Source organism: Pelobates fuscus, chromosome 4 (genome assembly GCF_036172605.1).
Source record: "Pelobates fuscus isolate aPelFus1 chromosome 4, aPelFus1.pri, whole genome shotgun sequence".
NCBI lineage: Eukaryota > Metazoa > Chordata > Amphibia > Anura > Pelobatidae > Pelobates > Pelobates fuscus.
In genome coordinates this window covers 12858508-12880522 of record NC_086320.1, presented here as the reverse complement: position 1 = coordinate 12880522, position 22015 = coordinate 12858508, and the positions used below count along the sequence as shown (strand labels likewise).

The 22015-nt window shown below is 43.7% G+C and overlaps 1 protein-coding gene across 1 annotated transcript in view; it reads left to right on the top strand.

The window, feature by feature from the left end:
- Window positions 1-5694, top strand: part of RHPN1 (rhophilin Rho GTPase binding protein 1) — a 73334-nt gene extending 67640 nt beyond the window's left edge. Inside the window, exons 15-16 of the mRNA XM_063450988.1 lie at window positions 3983-4141; window positions 5182-5694. Coding sequence (XP_063307058.1) covers window positions 3983-4141; window positions 5182-5388 — 366 coding nt within the window. The 3' untranslated portion in view covers window positions 5389-5694. The remainder of the gene's footprint in view (window positions 1-3982; window positions 4142-5181) is intronic.
- Window positions 5695-22015: the final 16321 nt, after the last annotated feature.

Genomic DNA, 22015 nt, shown 5'->3' with positions numbered 1-22015 from the left:
GTTAGTGGAAGATACTATATGATGGGTAGGGCTGTGAGGGGATTGGAGGAGTGGGTTAGTGGAAGATACTATATGATGGGTAGGGCTGTGAGGGGATTGGAGGAGTGGGTTAGTGGAAGATACTATATGATGGGTAGGGCTGCAAGGGGATTGGAGGAGTGGGTTAGTGGGAGATACTATATGATGGGTAGGGCTGCAAGGGGATTGGAGGAGTGGGTTAGTGGGAGATACTATATGATTAGTAGGGCTGCAAGGGGATTGGAGGAGTGGGTTAGTGGAATATACTATATGATGGGTAGGTCTGCAAGGGGATTGGAGGAGTGGGTTAGTGGGAGATACTATATGATTAGTAGGGCTGCAAGGGGATTGGAGGAGTGGGTTAGTGGGAGATACTATATGATTAGAAGGGCTGCAAGGGGATTGGAGGAGTGGGTTAGTGGAAGATACTATATGATGGGTAGGGCTGTGAGGGGATTGGAGGAGTGGGTTAGTGGAAGATACTATATGATTAGTAGGGCTGCAAGGGGATTGGAGGAGTGGGTTAGTGGAATATACTATATGATGGGTAGGGCTGCAAGGGGATTGGAGGAGTGGGTTAGTGCAAGATACTATATGATGGGTAGGGCTGCAAGGGGATTGGAGGAGTGGGTTAGTGGAATATACTATATGATGGGTAGGGCTGTGAGGGGATTGGAGGAGTGGGTTAGTGCAAGATACTATATGATGGGTAGGGCTGCAAGGGGATTGGAGGAGTGGGTTAGTGGAATATACTATATGATGGGTAGGGCTGTGAGGGGATTGGAGGAGTGGGTTAGTGCAAGATACTATATGATTAGTAGGGCTGCAAGGGGATTGGAGGAGTGGGTTAGTGGGAGATACTATATGATGGGTAGGGCTGTGAGGGGATTGGAGGAGTGGGTTAGTGGGATATGTTATAGGATTGGTAGGGCTGTGAGGGGATTGGAGGAGTGGGTTAGTGCAAGATACTATATGATGGGTAGGGCTGCAAGGGGATTGGAGGAGTGGGTTAGTGCAAGATACTATATGATGGGTAGGGCTGCAAGGGGATTGGAGGAGTGGGTTAGTGGAATATACTATATGATGGGTAGGGCTGTGAGGGGATTGGAGGAGTGGGTTATTGCAAGATACTATATGATGGGTAGGGCTGCAAGGGGATTGGAGGAGTGGGTTAGTGGAATATACTATATGATGGGTAGGGCTGTGAGGGGATTGGAGGAGTGGGTTAGTGGAATATACTATGTGATTAGTAGGGCTGCAAGGGGATTGGAGGAGTGGGTTAGTGGGAGATACTATATGATGGGTAGGGCTGTGAGGGGATTGGAGGAGTGGGTTAGTGGAATATACTATATGATTAGTAGGGCTGCAAGGGGATTGGAGGAGTGGGTTAGTGGAATATACTATGTGATTAGTAGGGCTGCAAGGGGATTGGAGGAGTGGGTTAGTGGAATATACTATATGATGGGTAGGGCTGCAAGGGGATTGGAGAAGTGGGTTAGTGGAATATACTATAAGATGGGTAGGGCTGCAAGGGGATTGGAGGAGTGGGTTAGTGGAATATACTATGTGATTAGTAGGGCTGCAAGGGGATTGGAGGAGTGGGTTAGTGGAATATACTATATGATGGGTAGGGCTGCAAGGGGATTGGAGGAGTGGGTTAGTGGAATATACTATGTGATTAGTAGGGCTGCAAGGGGATTGGAGGAGTGGGTTAGTGGAATATACTATATGATGGGTAGGGCTGCAAGGGGATTGGAGGAGTGGGTTAGTGGAATATACTATATGATTAGTAGGGCTGCAAGGGGATTGGAGGAGTGGGTTAGTGGAATATACTATATGATTAGTAGGGCTGCAAGGGGATTGGAGGAGTGGGTTAGTGCAAGATACTATATGATGGGTAGGGCTGTGAGGGGATTGGATGAGTGGGTTAGTGCAAGATACTTTATGATGGCTGTGAGGGGATTGGAGGAGTGGGTTAGTGGGATATGTTATATGATTAGTAGGGCTGCAAGGGGATTGGAGGAGTGGGTTAGTGGGAGATACTATATGATGGGTAGGGCTGTGAGGGGATTGGAGGAGTGGGTTAGTGGGATATGTGATAGGATTGGTAGGGCTGTGAGGGGATTGGAGGAGTGGGTTAGTGGAAGATACTATATGATGGGTAGGGCTGTGAGGGGATTGGAGGAGTGGGTTAGTGGAAGATACTTTATGATGGGTAGGGCTGTGAGGGGATTGGAGGAGTGGGTTAGTGGGATATGTGATAGGATTGGTAGGGCTGTGAGGGGATTGGAGGAGTGGGTTAGTGGCCCTAAATAACTGATAGGGCTGTCAGGAGATTGGAGGAGCAGGTGAGTGGGAGATGCTATATGATTGGTTGGGCTGTGAGGGGATTGGATGAGCGGGTTAGTTTGAGTTGGTTTTTGAATGGCCTGATTGTGAAGTGTTTGGAGGAGAGGGTTAGTGGGAGGTGTTATAGGATTGATTGAGCTGGAAAGGGATTGGAGGAGAAAGATATTGGGTGTTGTCATGTGATTGATAGGTCATTGATTAGAATGCGAGAGAGAGTTAATGGGATATGTCATATGTGTTACCAGGCAGTGAAGGAAGGGACGTGTATATAAGTGAATTAGTATAATTAGGGCAGATTTCCCCATAAATCCATCATTGCGTTTTAATTGATGAAAGTATTACACTGGGTATTTACTGGGTTCAGTATGGTGAATGAGATAAAGTATTTAAATAAACAGACTGTCCGTATGATAGTACTGATAAGAGGATGCAGGTGTGGTGCATGCTGTTCTACATGTATAATAAATATAATCTATATTATTATCAGAGTTGAAACTGTAACAGGGCAGATTTTAGAACTCACAGTAAATTTAAAGCCAATTTCAAATTTAAGACTAAAGTAGTCAAACTGACATCTTAGTTGGCTAACGAGAATTTTTGGTTATTTTCATCATAAATTGACTTTGAATTCTAACTATACTGAAAACTTGTGATACAGTTTTTTTGTTATCATACAATTGTAGGTTTTCAAAAGAACAGCAAGTGCCCAACTTGTAAATATGTCACTTCTTTCTCTCTCTCTCTCTCTCTTCCTCTTCCTCCTACTCTTTCTCTCTCTTCCTCCTGCTCGTTCTCTCTCTCTCTCTGTCCCTCTTCCTCCTGCTCGTTCTCTCTATCTCTCTGTTCCTCTTCCTCCTGCTCTTTCTCTCTCTCTCTCTCTCTCTCTGTTCCTCTTCCTCCTGCTCTTTCTCTCTATCTCTGTTCCTCTTTCTCTCTCTCTCTTCCTCCTGCTCTGTCTCTCTCTCTCTTCCTCCTGCTCTGTCTCTCTCTCTCTCTTCCTCCTGCTCTTTCTCTCTCTCTCGCTTCCTCTTCCTCCTGCTCTTTCTCTCTCTCTCTGTTCCTCCTGCTCTTTCTCTCTCTCTCTCTCTCTCTCTGTTCCTCTTCCTCCTGCTCTTTCACACTCTCTCTCTCTCTCTCTCTCTTCCTTCTGCTCTTTCTCTCTCTCTCTCTGTCCCTCTTCCTCCTGCTCTTTCTCTCTCTCTCTCTCTGTCCCTCTTCCTCCTGCTCTTTCTCTCTCTCTCTGTTCCTCTTCCTCCTGCTCTTTCACTCTCTCTCTGTCTCTCTTCCTTCTGCTCATTCTCTCTCTCTCTCTCTCTCTCTGTCTGTCCATCTTCCTCCTGCTCTCTCTCTCTCTCTCTGCCCCTCTTTTTCCCACACTCTCTTTCTCCCCAACTCATTGTCTCTCTCTCTCTCTCTGTGTGTTCTTCTTTCCCACTTCCTCCCACTCTCTCTTTCTTCCCTGCTTAACTTTCTCTCTCTTTTCCTCGTTCTCACACTTTCTCCCCCCGCTCTTTGTCTTTCTCTCTGTATCCCTTTTCCTCCCACTCTCTCTTCCCCCCACCCCCTGCTCTTGGTCTCTCTCACTCTCTCTTGCCCCATTAATATGTTGTTTCAGGTTGCTGGGGTGAAGGAGGGATCCTATATTGTCACAGTGAATGGTAAGGATTGCCGCTGGTCCAAGCATTCTGAAGTTGTGCAGTTGCTGAAAAGCACTGGAAAGGAAGGTGTGGATATCGAGGTGGTGACATTCCATAATCCTGACACACAGAACACGGTATGTTGCATACAATGGTGGCTGCCCATTGGTCCGTGGGAAGAGGGATATATGTTTAATTGATCTAGGGGACCTCTGCTTTATTCATTTTTATATGAACTTCAACATTCTGGAAATAACAATGTAATTGTTCAGGATTTCATTAACATACTTGAACTATTTTTACCTGTTTTTTGGGCCATTCTGGCTGATTTGGATGGGTTTCAGTTTTTGTATGCATCTAATCAATTCAAGCCAGTTTGCTAAATTTCTGAGGATAGTGAATTTAGTGAACTACTTATGAAACTTTGTCAGATATTTCCCAAATAGCTTAGTGGACTTTGGTAATTTGGGTCTTTCAATGTGTGAATATCCTAAATATGTTCTCTTATGTTTTTGTAAATGTGTGTGCTACGGCCTTCCCTCCTCCTGGAATAGCATACTTACCGGATGGACTCCCATTTCATTTTACTTTGTTTTTCCCCCTTTCTATACTCCCTCCTTCCCGAGGTCCTTTGGATCACAGTGCACTCTAGAGAACACTATTCTATCTAATGTACTATTCTGATAACAACCTATTGTATTTACTAAACGATGTACATACCAAGAAATGTCATAGATAACCTTTATTCTTCAATAGACTGTAAGCTCGTTAGATCTTCAACCTATCGTTCCTGTAAGTTTTCTTGTGAAATCCTCCCTCTAATAATATTGTAAAGCACTACGGAATCTGTTGGCGCTATATAAATGGTGATAATAATAAAAAAAAACAATGTATTCTTTGTGCTGCCATGTGAATGAACAGGAAACCAGAGAGCTGTTTGTGTCAGCTTTTGTTGTTGTTTTAATGTTTTATTCAGTGATATAAATACTCCTTTAAAACCAAGACCACCATTCGGTGCTCGATGATTATCCCACTCTAATATTTGGTTTGGTTGTTGTTTTTTTTTATCATCAAAAGCCCTTGATTTAACATCGAAAACAAAAGGAGCTGATGATTCCGGATTTGTTTTAGTTGGCATGGGAAATAAGGATTGACATTTCACTGTTTTCTCTTGTAGATGATGGACAAGAAATCGTCCATGCTGTCTTCTAGTGAGATACTCAAAGGGAACAAGGAGAATAGTAGGAAATCGATGACTGGCACCAAGAACACCAGTACCCTATTAATGTGGAATAAGAAGCGAAATCAGACTAAACCGAACACCAACAGCAGCACTCTCCAGCTCCCTTTTAGTGCTGTGCAGAACAGCGAGTCCATGTACTGACCACGAGCAGTGGGATGTCCACATACTAGACAAGACCAAGGCCAACAGAGGTCCTACTCCTGTAATGCCTGCCCCTGTATCTGTTAATGAGTAGGAGTGCTGAGTTTTAGGAACAATGAGTGGTGGGGGAATAATATCAAGTCTAGACTACTTGGATCTAGTGAAGATCTATAACAGAAAGGCCCCCAGTGCCTGATTTGGCTAGTAGAACTTCATCTTCTGAAACTTGAACATTTGATAGATTTACTTGTTTTTAATTTGCTTTGTATATAAATGTGACTATTTATAAAGTGGTTTATTGTTGCAGCTATTTTGTACTGTGATCTTAAAGTGCGATATTTGGTCCCAATGTGGCCTTTCTTCTGTTCCTAGAAAAGATTGAATGATGAAATGAATCACCACATTATGTGTGAATAACATAGAAAGTCACTACAATAGAAACAACTAAACTGGGTATGTAGAAACAAACAAAAAAAAGGTTTACACTGTTTTATTTCCAGTGAGTCAGACCCTTTTTACCAGGAAAAGAAGAGGAATCTGGCACCAGTAATAAACCACATACTAAACAATCAATTTACGTAGAGCAAGGATAGACATTTCCTTTCAGTTTTATTGGAAATATTTACAGAAATAATCCAGGACGATGTTCATTTTTACACATCCGGAACTTCACTTACAATATTCCCAGTTTTCGTCATATGTAATAAAAGAACAACCAATCTATATGTAAAATCTACAGAACAGAGCAAAATATGCAAAATAAACGACCACAGTGGACATTTGCTATATAGACTGCAATAATAGGAGATCAGGATGTGCATCATGCACAGTGAGATTGTCTCTTTGATTCCCTGAACCCTAAAACTTCCACTTTAGGTAAAGATTAGTCTGTAAAATAGATACGCAGCGAATACCAACCAGTGTATTTAAAAGCCAGTTTGATAAATGCTTTAAGTGAAAGTTTTGTATTTGCAGACTCCAGGCCAGAATAAAATAGCCACCTGTCATTCCTTCTGAGTAGAGGACTCTAGTGCCTCGTTTCCACTGAGCGGATCGGTTCGGTTCAATTCGGTACGGTTCGCTACTTTGGGTGTTTCCATTATGAAAGTGGTCCATATAAGCGAACTGTACCAATCCATTCAGGGTCCTGCTTCAGATGTAGGGCCATAGAAATTGGAATGGTTCGGTTAGGGCGGAACTACTATACAATCCATTGATTGGTGGACAGGAAGAGCATTTTTTCTAAACCCCGCATGGCCCTGAATGTCTGACTTGCAGTGGAAACGCTCACCAGAATGGGCTGGTCCATTCTAAACCTTCCAAACTGTACCAACCCGAACCGATCCGCTCAGTGGAAACAAGGCAGAGCTGTCCCATGCTGTCAGTGCATCTCCTCGTATTTCATTTGTATTTTCTGGCTGCTGCCAACACAATTTGAACACATTTTAGAGGTGCTTGGGACGGTCTTGGAGAGTACACCCAGAATTACTAGTGCTGGAGAGAGTGCAATGTTTAGATGTAGCCATTCCTTGATGAAGGCTTCTGTTTCCACCTTAAAGACGCACAGATATGAACAGCTCCAAACCAACAGATGTTTAATTTACATATAGGAGATTATCATTCCATTGAGTTCATAGCACCTAAAGTACCTAAGACAGGATTGTGTACACCTTAAACGTATTGGTTTCCGCAAATAAAAACTGCAAAGTGCCATTACTTGGGAAAAGCAATCCTCGCTGAACGTGTGCTTCATTTCCATTTGTGATTAGATTGTTTTGCACAACATATATCATCCTTCTTTGCAGTATCACAGCCTCTGCTTCCAGGAAGGGCACGGATTGGACTATCCTCGTGGGCACTGAAATCTCCACTCTAGCTGCATTTTGTGAGGCTTATCTCCATAGGCGTGCGCACGGGGTGTGCCTGGGCACACCCTAATCCCCATGGCACGCACTATGTATTGAGTCCTGCAGGAACAGCGTTCCTGCACTTTTATTTGAGCAGGAACGCTGTTCCTGCAGGCACTCAGTGCCCCCCAAATGCCCCCTTCCGGCCCCATGTTCCCCCTGTCATGGGGGGGGGGGTGGGGAGCAAGAGGTGATGGATCCCCCCCCCTCTCTCCATCTCAGCCGCGGCGAGGGAGCTGTGTGCTCTCTGCTTCCTCTCGCCGCTCGCCGTTTGCTGATGCCGGAGCCGGAATATGACGTCATATTCCGGCTCCCAGCTACAGCAGACAGCCCGCGCGGTGAGAGGAAGTAGACAGCACGCAGCTCCCTCGCCGCAGCTGCGATGAAGACAGGCACCCGACCCACTGGACCCCAGGGACAAGTCCACGCCAGCACTCCAGGTAGGGAGGTTGGGTGGACATTTTTTTTATTAAAAGAAAAATAATTTGTATGTGTGTGTCTGTAAGTGTGCCTGTGAATGTATGTGTGTGTGTCTGTAAGTGTGTCTGTCTGTCTGAGTGTGTGTGTGTATGTGTGTGTGTGTCTGTGAATGTGTGTGTGTCTGTCTGTCTGAGTGTGTGTGTGTCTGTCTGAGTGTGTATGTGTCTGTGAATGTATGTGTGTGTGTCTGTCTGTCTGAGTGTGTGTGTCTGTGAATGTGTGTGTCTGTGAGTGTATGTGTGTGTGTCTTTCTGTCTGAGTGTGTGTGTGTATGTGTCTGTGAATGTATGTGTGTGTGTCTGTAAGTGTGTCTGTCTGAGTGTGTATGTGTCTGTGAATGTATGTGTGTGTGTCTGTAAGTGTGTCTGTCTGAGTGTGTATGTGTCTGTGAATGTATGTGTGTGTGTCTGTCTGTCTGAGTGTGTGTGTCTGTGAGTGTATGTGTGTGTGTCTGTAAGTGTGTCTGTCTGTCTGAGTGTGTGTGTCTGTGAATGTGTGTGTCTGTGAGTGTATGTGTGTGTGTCTTTCTGTCTGAGTGTGTGTGTGTATGTGTCTGTGAATGTATGTGTGTGTGTCTGTAAGTGTGTCTGTCTGAGTGTGTATGTGTCTGTGAATGTATGTGTGTGTGTCTGTAAGTGTGTCTGTCTGAGTGTGTATGTGTCTGTGAATGTATGTGTGTGTGTCTGTCTGTCTGAGTGTGTGTGTCTGTGAGTGTATGTGTGTGTGTCTGTGAGTGTGTGTGGGAGTATGTGTGTGCACGCGTGCATATATATGTGTGTGTCTGTGTATGTGTGTCAGTATATATATATATATACACACACACACACGCATGTATATTATTTTTTTGGGGGTGGGAAAAGAGTTCCCACACTTTATTCCCCAGGACTTCTCCGGAGATCTCCGGATCTCCCCTGCCGGCTCACGCAGAGACGGCACTATCTGAGTGCCGGCTCTGCTCTTAGCCTCCATGGGCTGGCGGGGAGACCAAAGATCTACCTCACCAACCCACAGCAACATGGAGGGAGGCAGGAGAGGACCCGGGGAGCTCTAGACAGCAGCTCTGCCAGGTTCCTCTCACAAGATCTGAGCATTGCCACGGCAACACTCAGATCTCGCGAGAGTTAACTCTAGCTCCGCAGGCTAGAGTTCACTCTCCACTGGACCACAAGGGATGGCGCATAGCAGCAAGGATCCCCCCTCCCTACATAAGGTAGGGAGGGGGGATATTTACTAATCTGCCCCCACCTCCACAATCCCTCCAAACATACAGCCCACACACACACAGCACCTAGACACATACAGCACGCTCACACACACAGTACACTAACCGCACCCTCACAAACACACAGAGCACCTTTACAAACACACAACACCCTCACACACAGCACACTAAAAGCAACCTCACAAACACCCACACACACACACACAAACAGCACCCTCACAAATACACGACACCCACACACATCACACAAACAGCACCCTCACACACACAGCACCCTCACACAGCACAGTAACAGGACCCTAACAAACACCCTCACACACAGCACACTACCAGCACCCTCACACACACATCACACTAACAGCACCCTCAGACACACACTAACAGCACCCTCACACAGCACACTAGCAGCACACACACACACAGCAGTGTATGTGTATATATATTGTGACCGAAAGCAAGGAATTGTGCTGGAAGGAACCTATATACCTCCCCAGATTTTGCAAGGTTCTTACTTTGTGTAATTAGCCCCAGGGAATTATGTTATGTTATAATGAATGTTGCACTTTAAATATGTGTATATTTGGGCCCTGGGGTGGAGCACCTGGAGAGTAGGGTGGGCCAGTGCTCCACTCCACAATTTGGAAGTTGCTTGTAACCTACAGGTGAGAAGTCCAGTTCCAGAGTTTGAATCCTAATCTAACTCACCTGAAAAGGATTGTCAATTACCAGTGCTATTAAGTACTCCCCTGCCAAGGAAGGAGGGAGATTGTGTTTGGTTTCTGTGAGTGGAAACAGAGAGCTGAAAACCCTGAAACAGTAAGGTTGTTTATATTTATGTTTATGTTGGGAAATGGATAAGCCATCCAACCCAGTTAGCTGATTATTTTGTTTAGTTAGTGCTCAGAAGAGCAAGGCTTTTGTTTGATATATTTTTGTTACCTTTATACCTTACTGTGCATTTATTTTGGAACCTCAATAAAAGAGCAAGTCCTTTTACCTCATCCAGCGTGTGAAGTGTCTCTAAAGCCTGAAAAGACTGTGTGTAACATCCCAATCCCAGGACAAGGTACCAAGGGAAAGGAGTACTTTTGTCACATATGGTGGAGAATGCGGGCAGCACACGGCAAAGTCTGTAAGTAGGGAGAAAGAGACTGCTGAGAAAATGGAGGATGTCATGAAAGCTTTGCTCCAGTCCACTGCTGTACAGCAAGAGACAAACAGGAGGACTGCAGAGACTAATGCAATACAGCAAGAGAGCATTTCAATACTGCAGCAGCTTGTACTGGCTCAAAAGGAAAATACAGATGCTTTATTCAAGCAAGTTGAAGCAACACAGGCAGCAGCTCATCAATTGCTCAGAGAGGAGCAGCAGCATGCCACATGTGTCATACAGCAGGAGATCCAGAGTCTATCACAAAGGCTGGCCAGGGATGCCACAGAATCACCACAATGTCCAAAGGTGATCATAGTGAGTCACTACTTGCAAAAGATGGTATCCACAGATGATGTAGAGGCCTACCTGTTGGCATTTGAGCGAACCGCTGAGCGAGAAGGTTGGCCTGAAGTGGAATGGGCAAGTCTGCTAGCACCATTTCTTACTGGTGAATCCCAGAAAGCATACTATGATCTGGAACCAGCGGAAGCCAGTGACTACAAGAAGCTAAAAACAGAAATACTGGCACGCCTGGGGGCGACAACAGCCGTCCGTGCCCAGAGATTTCATTCATGGACTTACAGCCTGGATAAAGCGATTCGTTCACAGATGTTTGACTTGATACACCTTGCCAGAAAATGGTTGCAGCCAGAGATCAACTCACCCAGCCGCATTGTGGAGCAACTGGTGATGGAAAGATTCCTAAGAGGCTTACCTATTGGGCTTCGTCGGTGGGTCAGCCAGAGCAATCCCCAAACAGCAGACCAATTGGTTGAATTGGTTGAACGGTATATAGCAGCGGGAGAACTGCTTCAACCTCCTGGCCAAGAGAGACCCAAGAATCCGAAAACCTACAACCCCAGCAAATCTGGTAAGACTGTTCCAGGGAAAAGGGGGTCTTTTGATGAGAGAACAGGGTCTTATTACCCAAGAGACATTGTTAAAAGAGAAAAAGACTTTGGGAGGTGGGAAGAGCCTACAAATGAATCAAAACGTACTAATTATGGTATAAAATGCTTTAAATGCAGAAACTTTGGACATATTGCAAAAGACTGTCCTGAAAATGTTGAACCAATGGAGTGTAATTTTGGTAATAATTGGGAAGGAATTGCACTTTATTCACAGGTTGTATGTTCTGTGAAAAAAAATGGTTATTTGAATAGTCACCCTGGGTGTACCGTGAATGTGGAGGGAAAAAATATACAGGCATTGCTAGATTCAGGGAGTATGGTTACCCTTCTAGACCAATCCTTATTACAGGATACTCATATTGTTAACTCTGGAAAAGTTGATATTGCTTGTGTGCATGGGATATACATAACTACCCTACTGCAGATATACTTGTTAAAACCCAGTGTGGTACTGTAAACTGCAGAGTGGGGCTGGTACCAAAACTGGCACATGAGATGATTATTGGAAGGGATTTTCCCCATTTTCTAGACCTATGGGCATGTTTTGAAAACCCATCAGGTGAACAGAATGATCAATTTCCTTTTGCAGATACTCTGGCAGATGAGAGAGATCATGATGATGAGCCTAACAGTATGCAGCACTCCCCTATAAAAACATTAGTTGGTGAAAACCCAGAACAAACTAATGCGGGACCTTCTAGAAGCTCTGAACCAGATATAGAATTAGTTGATTTAGAGGTTAGGCCTGGTAAGAAGTGCACAGTGGTCTGACCCAACATTATTGGTAGCCAGGAATAATATTTCTATAAGGAATGGATCCCCTGTCAATCCAGGGAATTCTCTTACTTACCCTTATTTTGAAGTGGATAATGATCTGTTGTACAGAGTTGAGAAAAAAGAGTCCGTTATTACAAAGCAGCTGTTAGTACCACAAGCCTATTGGCGCACTGTGTTAAACCTTGCACATAGCCATGTTTTGGGGGGTCACCTAGGGGTTGACAAAACAAGAGAGCGTGTTTTGAGCAGATTTTACTGGCCTGGAGTAATCGCAGCTATCAAAAACTACTGTTCGTCATGCCCTGAATGTCAGGTCACTGCGCCCTTTACGGCTTACCGTAGCCCTTTAGTACCCTTGCCTGTTATTGAAGTGCCTTTTGAACGTATTGCTATGGATTTTGTGGGTCCTCTGGTAAAATCCAGTAGGGGGCATCAGTATATATTAGTAGTACTAGACTATGCTACCCGTTACCCTGAGGCAATACCTATGCGCACAACCTCAGCAAAGTCCGTTGCTAAAGAGTTAATGATGATGTTTAGCCGGGTTGGGATTCCCAAGGAGATCCTATCAGATCAGGGTACTCCATTCATGTCCAAGGTTACAAAGGAACTCTGCAAGCTCCTTCACATTAGACACCTCAAAACCTCTGTTTATCACCCACAAACCGATGGTTTGGTTGAGCGATTTAATAAAACGTTAAAGGCTATGCTGCGCAAAGTAACTGATAAAGATGGAAAAAACTGGGACTTTTTATTGCCCTATTTAATGTTTGCCATTAGAGAAGTACCCCAAGCTTCCACGGGTTTCTCACCTTTTGAATTATTGTATGGCAGACACCCCAGGGGATTACTTGACATAACAAAGGAAACTTGGGAACAAGAAGCAAACCCACATCGCAGTGTAATAGAACACATAACTCAGATGCAGGAAGTATTGAAGCCATTATGCCAATAGTCAGAGAACACATGCAAAAGGCTCAACAAAATCAGCAGAATAGCTATAATAAGGATGCTAGAATTCGAATATTTCAACCAGGAGACAGAGTATTAGTCCTGGTTCCCACAGTAGAGAACAAATTCCTGGCAACTTGGCATGGGCCTTATGAGATTATTGAAAGAGTAGGAGAGGTAAATTATAAAGTAAGGCAACCAGGTAGAAGAAAGGAAGTGCAAATATACCATGTCAATTTGCTAAAACCATGGAAAGAAAGGGAAGTTCTGGTTACTACAGAGGCTTCAACCTTCCCTGATAAGTGTAATATTGACCCCGAAGTAAATATCTCAGAGACCCTGTCAATACACCAGACAAGGGAAGTTAAGGAGTTTATTAGATTAAATAAAGAGGTATTCTCCCCAGTCCCAGGAAGGACTAGTGTGATTAAACATGACATTTTGACAGAACCAGGAAAAAGGGTCAATCTCAAACCATACAGAATACCCGAGGCTCGCAGAGAAGCTATCAGAGCAGAGGTTAAGAAAATGTTAGATCTTGGAGTCATTGAGGAGTCACAAAGTGACTGGAGCAGTCCAATTGTGCTGGTACCAAAGCCTGATAATACAGTACGGTTTTGTAATGATTATCGCAAACTGAATGCTATTTCTAAGTTTGATGCATACCCCATGCCTAGAGTTGATGAGCTAGTAGAACGACTTGGGAGAGCTCGGTACCTCACTACACTAGATTTAACCAAAGGTTATTGGCAAGTACCACTCACAGAGCGAGCAAAAGAAAAGACAGCATTTTCTACTCCTGATGGCCTATTTCAGTACAGAGTTTTGCCTTTCGGCTTGCATGGTGCCCCTGCCACATTCCAAAGAATGATGGACAGAATACTAAAGCCGCATGTGCGCTATGCAGCTGCATACTTGGATGATGTTGTAGTACACAGTGAGGATTGGGAATCTCACCTTCCAAAAGTACAGGCTGTCCTTAACTCAATACAAAATGCTGGCTTAACTGCTAACCCTAATAAGTGTGCGATTGGCCTAGAGGAAGCAAAATATTTGGGCTACTCTATTGGTAGGGGACTAGTGAAACCCCAAGTTGCTAAAATTGAAGCCATACGAAATTGGCCGAGACCACTGACTAAGAAACAGGTGAGAACATTTCTTGGCCTCATTGGCTATTACAGGAGATTTATATCCAATTTTGCTACAATTGGAAGCCCATTAACTGACCTTACTAAAGCTAATGCTCCAGTAGTGGTAAAATGGTCCCCAGAGACGGAACAAGCATTCAGAAAGCTTAAAGAAGCCATTTGTGCCCAACCAGTGTTGGTAACACCTAATTTTTCTAAAGAATTTATTTTACAGACAGATGCATCTGATGTAGGACTAGGTGCGGTTCTCTCTCAAGAAATTCAGGGTGAGGAGCACCCCATATTATATTTAAGCAGGAAGCTTAATCCCCAAGAAAGAAACTATTCCATTGTTGAGAAGGAGTGTCTGGCTATAAAGTGGGCAGTAGACACACTTAAATACTATCTCTTGGGACGAAAATTCAGACTAGTGACAGACCATGCACCCCTTACTTGGATGAGCCAAAACAGGGAGAAAAATAGTAGAGTAACCCGCTGGTTCCTTAGCTTGCAACCCTATAATTTCTCAATAGAGCATAGGGCTGGGAGTAAACAGGGAAATGCAGATGGTCTTTCGCGGATGCACTCGCTAATGTCCATGGTCGCTCGACCCAATGGGTCTGAGCTGGGGGGGAGGATGTGTGACCGAAAGCAAGGAATTGTGCTGGAAGGAACCTATATACCTCCCCAGATTTTGCAAGGTTCTTACTTTGTGTAATTAGCCCCAGGGAATTGTGTTATGTTATAATGAATGTTGCACTTTAAATATGTGTATATTTGGGCCCTGGGGTGGAGCACCTGGAGAGTAGGGTGGGCCAGTGCTCCACTCCACATTTTGGAAGTTGCTTGGAACCTACAGGTGAGAAGTCCAGTTCCAGTTTGAATCCTAATCTAACTCACCTGAAAAGGATTGTCAATTACCAGTGCTATTAAGTACTCCCCTGCCAAGGAAGGAGGGAGATTGTGTTTGGTTTCTGTGAGTGGAAACAGAGAGCTGAAAACCCTGAAACAGTAAGGTTGTTTATGTTTATGTTGGGAAATGGACAAGCCATCCAACCCAGTTAGCTGATTATTTTGTTTAGTTAGTGCTCAGAAGAGCAAGGCTTTTGTTTGATATATTTTTGTTACCTTTATACCTTACTGTGCATTTATTTTGGAACCTCAATAAAAGAGCAAGTCCTTTTACCTCATCCAGCGTGTGAAGTGTCTCTAAAGCCTGAAAAGACTGTGTGTAACACCCCAATCCCAGGACAAGGTACCAAGGGAAAGGAGTACTTTTGTCACAATATATATATATATATATTACACATGCGGCGTGTGTTTGTGCTTTAGGGTGCACACCCTAATGCAATAGGCTGCGCACGCCTATGCTTATCTCATGTCTACCAGGGGCACGAATGAAACCATGTCCATCCGTCTAAGGACCTGGGAGTATTTGTAATTTACTGAAAGAGGTTTGATCGTTAAAAGATCGTTGAAGGAAAATGTAAAATAAAACATACGGTCTTCCTTTGTCAGACGTTTTTGGGGTGTATGAGTGGGGAAAATTACGTGGCGTTTCAATAATTTCCCACACATAAAAACATTTTCTAATATGAGGTAACTAGTACAACCTTACATTGTTTTTCTTATAGCTGGTCCTATTCCACCTGTTTTGAATTCTATGGTTTTACATATCAGGACATAATAATCATGTGTTCCTTAGCAGGTCTTAAAATTAGGTGAGACCTATTACATACATAGTGGCATGCTGTATTTAACAAAAATAAAGCCAATCTAGAGAAGCCATGTGTGAAAACGAAGTACACCTTATGCTTCAATAATAATAATATTTTGCCATTTTGAATTTTTGTTTTATAGTGCTCTGTTCCTGTGAGACTCAAAACACTTGACAAATATACGAACATAAAGACATAAAAGTTAGGAGTTTGTAATGGTCAGCTGAGCGGACTGAATGCCTGATGGAAGAGGTGGGTCTTTAGCTTTTTTTAAAAGTCAGTAAGGACGGTGCCTCTCTGATTGCGCAAGGTCAAGAGTTATAGAATGTGGGAGCAGCGTGGCTGAATGCCCGAGGACCTCCGTTTGTCTTTATTCTGGGCACTGACAGGAGGGTTTTGCTGGCTGAATGAAGTGAACGGGATGGAATGTAGGGTGTCAGAAGCTCTTTCAGGTACTGTGGACCTTGATTGTTTAAGGCTTTGAAGGTCGGCAGCCAAATTTGTGTATTTGCCATTTAATCGGAAGCCATTGCAGGTAGTGGAGAATAGGTGTTATGTAAAGCATATCAATTAAACTGTTAATGGCTCCCAACTGATTCCTCTCTTGCAACTGTCATTAAAAAACAAAACATTGAATACTATTCTACCAACCTATTCCCTTACCTTTTGTGTCACTGTACTCTAGCATGTAAACTCACTGAGCAGGGCCCTCACTCCCTCTGTTACTGTGTCACTATACCCCCCTCCTTCTAACATGTAAACTCACTGAGCAGGGCCCTCAATCCCTCTGTTACTGTGTCACTATACCCTACTCCCTCTAACATGTAAACTCACTGAGCAGAGCCCTCAATCCCTCTGTTACTGTGTCACTATTCCCCACTCCCTCTAACATGTAAGCTCACTGAGCAGGCCCTCAATCCCCCTGTTAATGTGTCACTATACCCCACTCCCTCTAGCATGTAAACTCACTGAGCAGGCCCTCAATCCCTCTGTTACTGTGTCACTATACCCCACTCCCTCTAACATGTAAACTCACTGAGCAGGGCCCTCAATCCCTCTGTTACTGTCACTACTCCCTCTAGCATGTAAGCTCACTGAGCAGGGCCCCAATCCCTCTGTTACTCTGTCATGTAAGCTCACTGAGCAGGGCCCTCAACCCCTCTGTTACTGTCACTATACCCCACTCCCTCTAACATGTAAACTCACTGAGCAGGGCCTCAATCCCTCTGTTACTGTGTCATTATACCACACTCCCTCGGGCATGTAAACTCACTGAGCAGGCCCTCAATCCCTCTGTTACTGTGTCACTATACCCCACTCCCTCTAGCATGTAAGCTCACTGAGCAAGGCCTCAATCCCTCTGTTACTGTGTCATGTAAGCTCACTAAGCAGGGCCCTCAACCCCTCTGTTACTGTCACTATACCCCACTCCCTCTAACATGTAAACTCACTGAGCAGGCCCTCAATCCCTCTGTTACTGTGTCACTATACCCCACTCCCTCTAACATGTAAACTCACTGAGCAGTGCCCTCAATCCCTCTGTTACTGTGTCACTATACCCCACTCCCTCTAACATGTAAACTCACTGAGCAGGGCCCTCAATTCCTCTGTTACTGTGTCACTATACCCCACTCCCTCTAACATGTAAACTCACTGAGCAGTGCCCTCAATCCCTCTGTTACTGTGTCACTATTCCCTACTCCCTCTAACATGTAAACTCACTGAGCAGGGTCCTCAATCCCTCTGTTACTGTGTCACTATACCCCACTCCCTCTAGCATGTAAACTCACTGAGCAGGGCCCTCAATTCCTCTGTTACTGTGTCACTATTCCCTACTCCCTCTAACATGTAAACTCACTGAGCAGGGTCCTCAATCCCTCTGTTAATGTGTCACTATACCCCACTCCCTCTAGCATGTAAACTCACTGAGCAGGCCCTCAATCCCTCTGTTACTGTGTCACTATACCCCACTCCCTCTAACATGTAAACTAACTGAGCAGTGCCCTCAATCCCTCTGTTACTGTGTCACTATACCCCACTCCCTCTAACATGTAAACTCACTGAGCAGGGCCCTCAATCCCTCTGTTACTGTGTCACTATTCCCCACTCCCTCTAACATGTAAGCTCACTGAGCAGGCCCTCAATTCCTCTGTTAATGTGTCACTATACCCCACTCCCTCTAGCATGTAAACTCACTGAGCAGGCCCTCAATCCCTCTGTTACTGTGTCACTATACCCCACTCCCTCTAACATGTAAACTAACTGAGCAGGCCCTCAATCCCTCTGTTACTGTGTCACTATACCCCACTCCCTCTAACATGTAAACTCACTGAGCAGGGCCCTCAATCCCTCTGTTACTGTGTCACTATACCCCACTCCCTCTAACATGTAAACTAACTGAGCAGGCCCTCAATCCCTCTGTTACTGTGTCACTATACCCCACTCCCTCTAACATGTAAACTCACTGAGCAGGGCCCTCAATCCCTCTGTTACTGTCACTACTCCCTCTAGCATGTAAGCTCACTGAGCAGGGCCTCAATCCCTCTGTTACTCTGTCATGTAAACTCACTGAGCAGGGCCTCAATCCCTATGTTACTGTGTCATTATACCACACTCCCTCTAGCATGTAAACTCACTGAGCAGGCCCTCAATCCCTCTGTTACTCTGTCATGTGAACTCACTGAGCAGGGCCTCAATCCCTATGTTACTGTGTCATTATACCACACTCCCTCTAGCATGTAAGCTCACTGAGCAAGGCCTCAATCCCTCTGTTACTGTCACTTTACCCCACTCCCTCTAGCATGTAAGCTCATTGAGCAGGGCTCTCAATCCCTCTGTTTCTGTGTGTCAAACTTGTCTGGTTACAATTACATGTTTGTTAGTCCACCCACTGTAAAGCGCTGTGGAATTTGTTGGCGCTATATAAATATAATAATAATAATGTAATATGATCAAGTTTGGTTGGACAATAGTCTGGCTGATGCATTTTGTACTGTCTGAAGGCAATGGAGTTTGTTTTCTGGGAGGCCCAAGAAAAGTACATTGCAGTAATCTAGCCAAGAGGATACAAATGCATGAATCAATGTTGGCATATCATCCGGTGGAATGAAGTGTTTTATCAGCACCCCAAGGTTTGTTACCTCTCATGAACAAATGAGTTCAGAGCCTCCAAGCTCAAGGCCAGTTGGGTGATCATGGAATATTTTTGTTGCCCGGGGTCCCCTCACCAAAAGTAACTCTGTTTTGTCTGGGTTCACTTCAATAGCTTATTAAAGCACCTTTTAGCAGCAAAAACGTTTTCATTGAAATTTGTGGCATTTGTTTATTCACGACTCTCTTAAGGTCCCACCATATTTTTTCAATCAGGTTGAGGTCTTGACTTTGACTGGGCCATTGCAACACCTTGATTCTTTTCTTTTCAGCCACTCTGTTGTATGTTTGCTGGGGTGCTTTGGATCACTGTCTTGTTGCATGACCTAATTTCAGCCCTGCTTTAGCTATCAGACAGATGGTCTCACATTTGACTCTAGAATATTTTGGTACACAGAGATGTTCATAGTTGACTCAATGAACAAGATTCCCTGGTCCTGTGGTTGCAAAACAAGTTCAAATCATCAACCCTTCACCACTGTTCATGACAGTTGGTATGACGTGTTTGTGCTGATATTCTGTATTTAGTTTTCGTCAAACGCGGCACTGTGCATTGCGACCAAACATATCCACTTCGGTCTCTTCTGTCCAGTGGACATTGTTCCAGAGGTTGGGTGGTTTGTGCAGATACAGATCTGCACATCTGCAGATCTGATGTCTTTCCTCCTTGGCATTGTGTTAACACACACATGAATGCTCCAGACCAGCAAACTGCTAAAACTTTTGCAGCTTTTGTAGAGGTGGTAACACTTGCTGATGATAAATGAATTAAGGGCATTTAATAAACAGCACCTGTCTGCTACTTAGCCTATGGAAGCAGTGCGGGTGTACTTAGTTTCTCACACATGGCGATACATCATGACACAGTGTAATATGTAAATATTTATCTATTTACCTAATTTTAAGACCTACTAAAGTAACAGATGATTGGTATTATATCCTGATATTCAAAGAGGGTGTACTTTCTTATTCCCATGACGGCACACAGACAAACATATTCCAAATATTTATTTGTTCGGCCACTGTGATTTAAATGTGATTTAAATCTTTAAATTCAAAAGTTTGCCTGAGATTGATGGGAGTCACACTGTAATTATTGATTGATAAGTCTGTACCACTCCTGTTGCTCCTGTCGGCTGGGAGTGATGGGGAGAGACACTCTCACAGTGTCATAATGTCTTTCCTGTTCTCTGTATCTGCACAGTTCCTGAGTCACTTTGGCTTAATAAGGTGCTTTAAATCATTGAAAATTACATATACTGCATATTCACAGCTGTCCCTCTTATTAAAGGAGGACTATCACTTCTTTGAGTTTTACAACATTGAATAAAATATTGAGAATCACTTCTAACTTGCGTTAACCTTTTTCATGGGAATTTTCAATTTATATTAGAGTTTTATCAAACAATGTCTCAATCCAGCTCAAGGCAAGGCACGGCCAGGGCACACATTTCAAATATGGAGGAGAAATAGAAACATTGTTTCATCTCTTCTCTGTTAAGGGGCGGAGCTTATAACATTGATTGACAGGGAACTAAGATGGAGGCGTCCATAGAAACATAGAATTCGGCCCATCTAGTCTGCCCAATTTTCTAAATACTTTCATTAGTCTCTGGCCTTATCTTATAGTTAGGATAGCCACGCATGCTTAAACTCCCTCACTGTGTTAACCTCTACCACTTCAGCTGGAAGGCTATTCCATGCCTCCACTACCCTCTTCGTAAAGTAATACTTTTTGATATTATTTTTAAACCTTTGCTCTTCCGATTTAAGACTGTCCTCTTGTTGTGGTAGTTTTTCACAATAAACAGGTGTGAATTTCTAATTTTTTTTTTTCACAGACATGTTTGTTTAATATAGGGATAAGTAGACATAGTAATAACAATCCTGGGTAGTGACAGCTTTCTTTTAAAGTATTTTTTTTCTCTTCAAAAGTGACATTTTAGCATGTTTCAGGATCAGTGTTGTACACTCAGTTCCCCACTAGAGGGCAGCAAAGGCACATGCAATATTACCTCTGCTTGCATTCGAGTTTCATTGACTTTCGTGTAACTACACAAACATGGTCCGTTATATATTCTGGGTCAGATAACAGCTAATATGCATTCTTCTGGATTTACTGATATTTGCACCATCATAGTCCATAGTGATCTATACTAGAAAATAATCTCCAAGGTCAGATCTGCTTTCTCCAAGGTCAGAATTCAATGATATAGCCTGTTCTACATATTAGAATGTACTTAGAAGGTGGCTTGTCCTGCGTGCAATCTACTTACTTTAAATTGGGTCTGGTCACACTGGATGCCCATTTCGGTTCCCTGTACAGGATGTCCTGAGACGGCAGCTGGCTACATGTGAGATTGTATCTGGTTAAAGTCACTTGTGTCTATACAGTATATCCTTAGAAGCCAGACAATTGCTGTTCAATCTACGGGTCACGGATGGATCTGGCTAATGCAGTTGCTTCTTTAGAGTTCATTCCATTCTCACTCCCAGAAGGCTGCTGGCTTGCTAGCGCACTGTGCCTGAGAAGGTAGTTGGTGTTTTTAACATTATCAACACTAATGGTATCTGTTTATTCCAAAAATCTGGTCCTGTCGGCGTTATCACGCAAGTGGCATCTCGATATCATGACAGTTTGTCCATTAACACAGTGCTGAAACTGTTATGTCTCTGATTTGTCTCAAAGGAATTTATATATTCAATGTATTTGATCGTATATACTGAGTCTGGTCTGTGCTTCAAAATGCCAAAACCGTACTAAACTGTATCATACCAGTATTAAACTGTACCATATCAGCACTAAGTTTTATCACATGACAGGAGGCTTCATATTTTGCATAACTTTCTTAACTTTATGCCCCCAGCAGCACAAGTCAATCAGAAAACTTTAAACCAATCAGTAACAGGCATCACATCCATATATGCTGCTGGAGGCATGAGTAAAGAAAGTCATGCAAAATACTCGCCTCCTGTCATTATTAAGATTATAGGTACACTACGTTAGCACAATCTACAATTGTAGCATACGGTACTGAATGCTATCATACCGGTACTGAATGCTATCATACTGGTACTAAACGGTATCATACTAAATGGTATTATTCCGGTACTAGACTCTACCTTGCCAGCAGTAAAGAGTTAACATTTTTAAAGACAGATGGATAGAGCACACAATCATTCTGTGTAACCTGCAACAATCAATCATTAAAGAGTTACCCCAAGAACCAT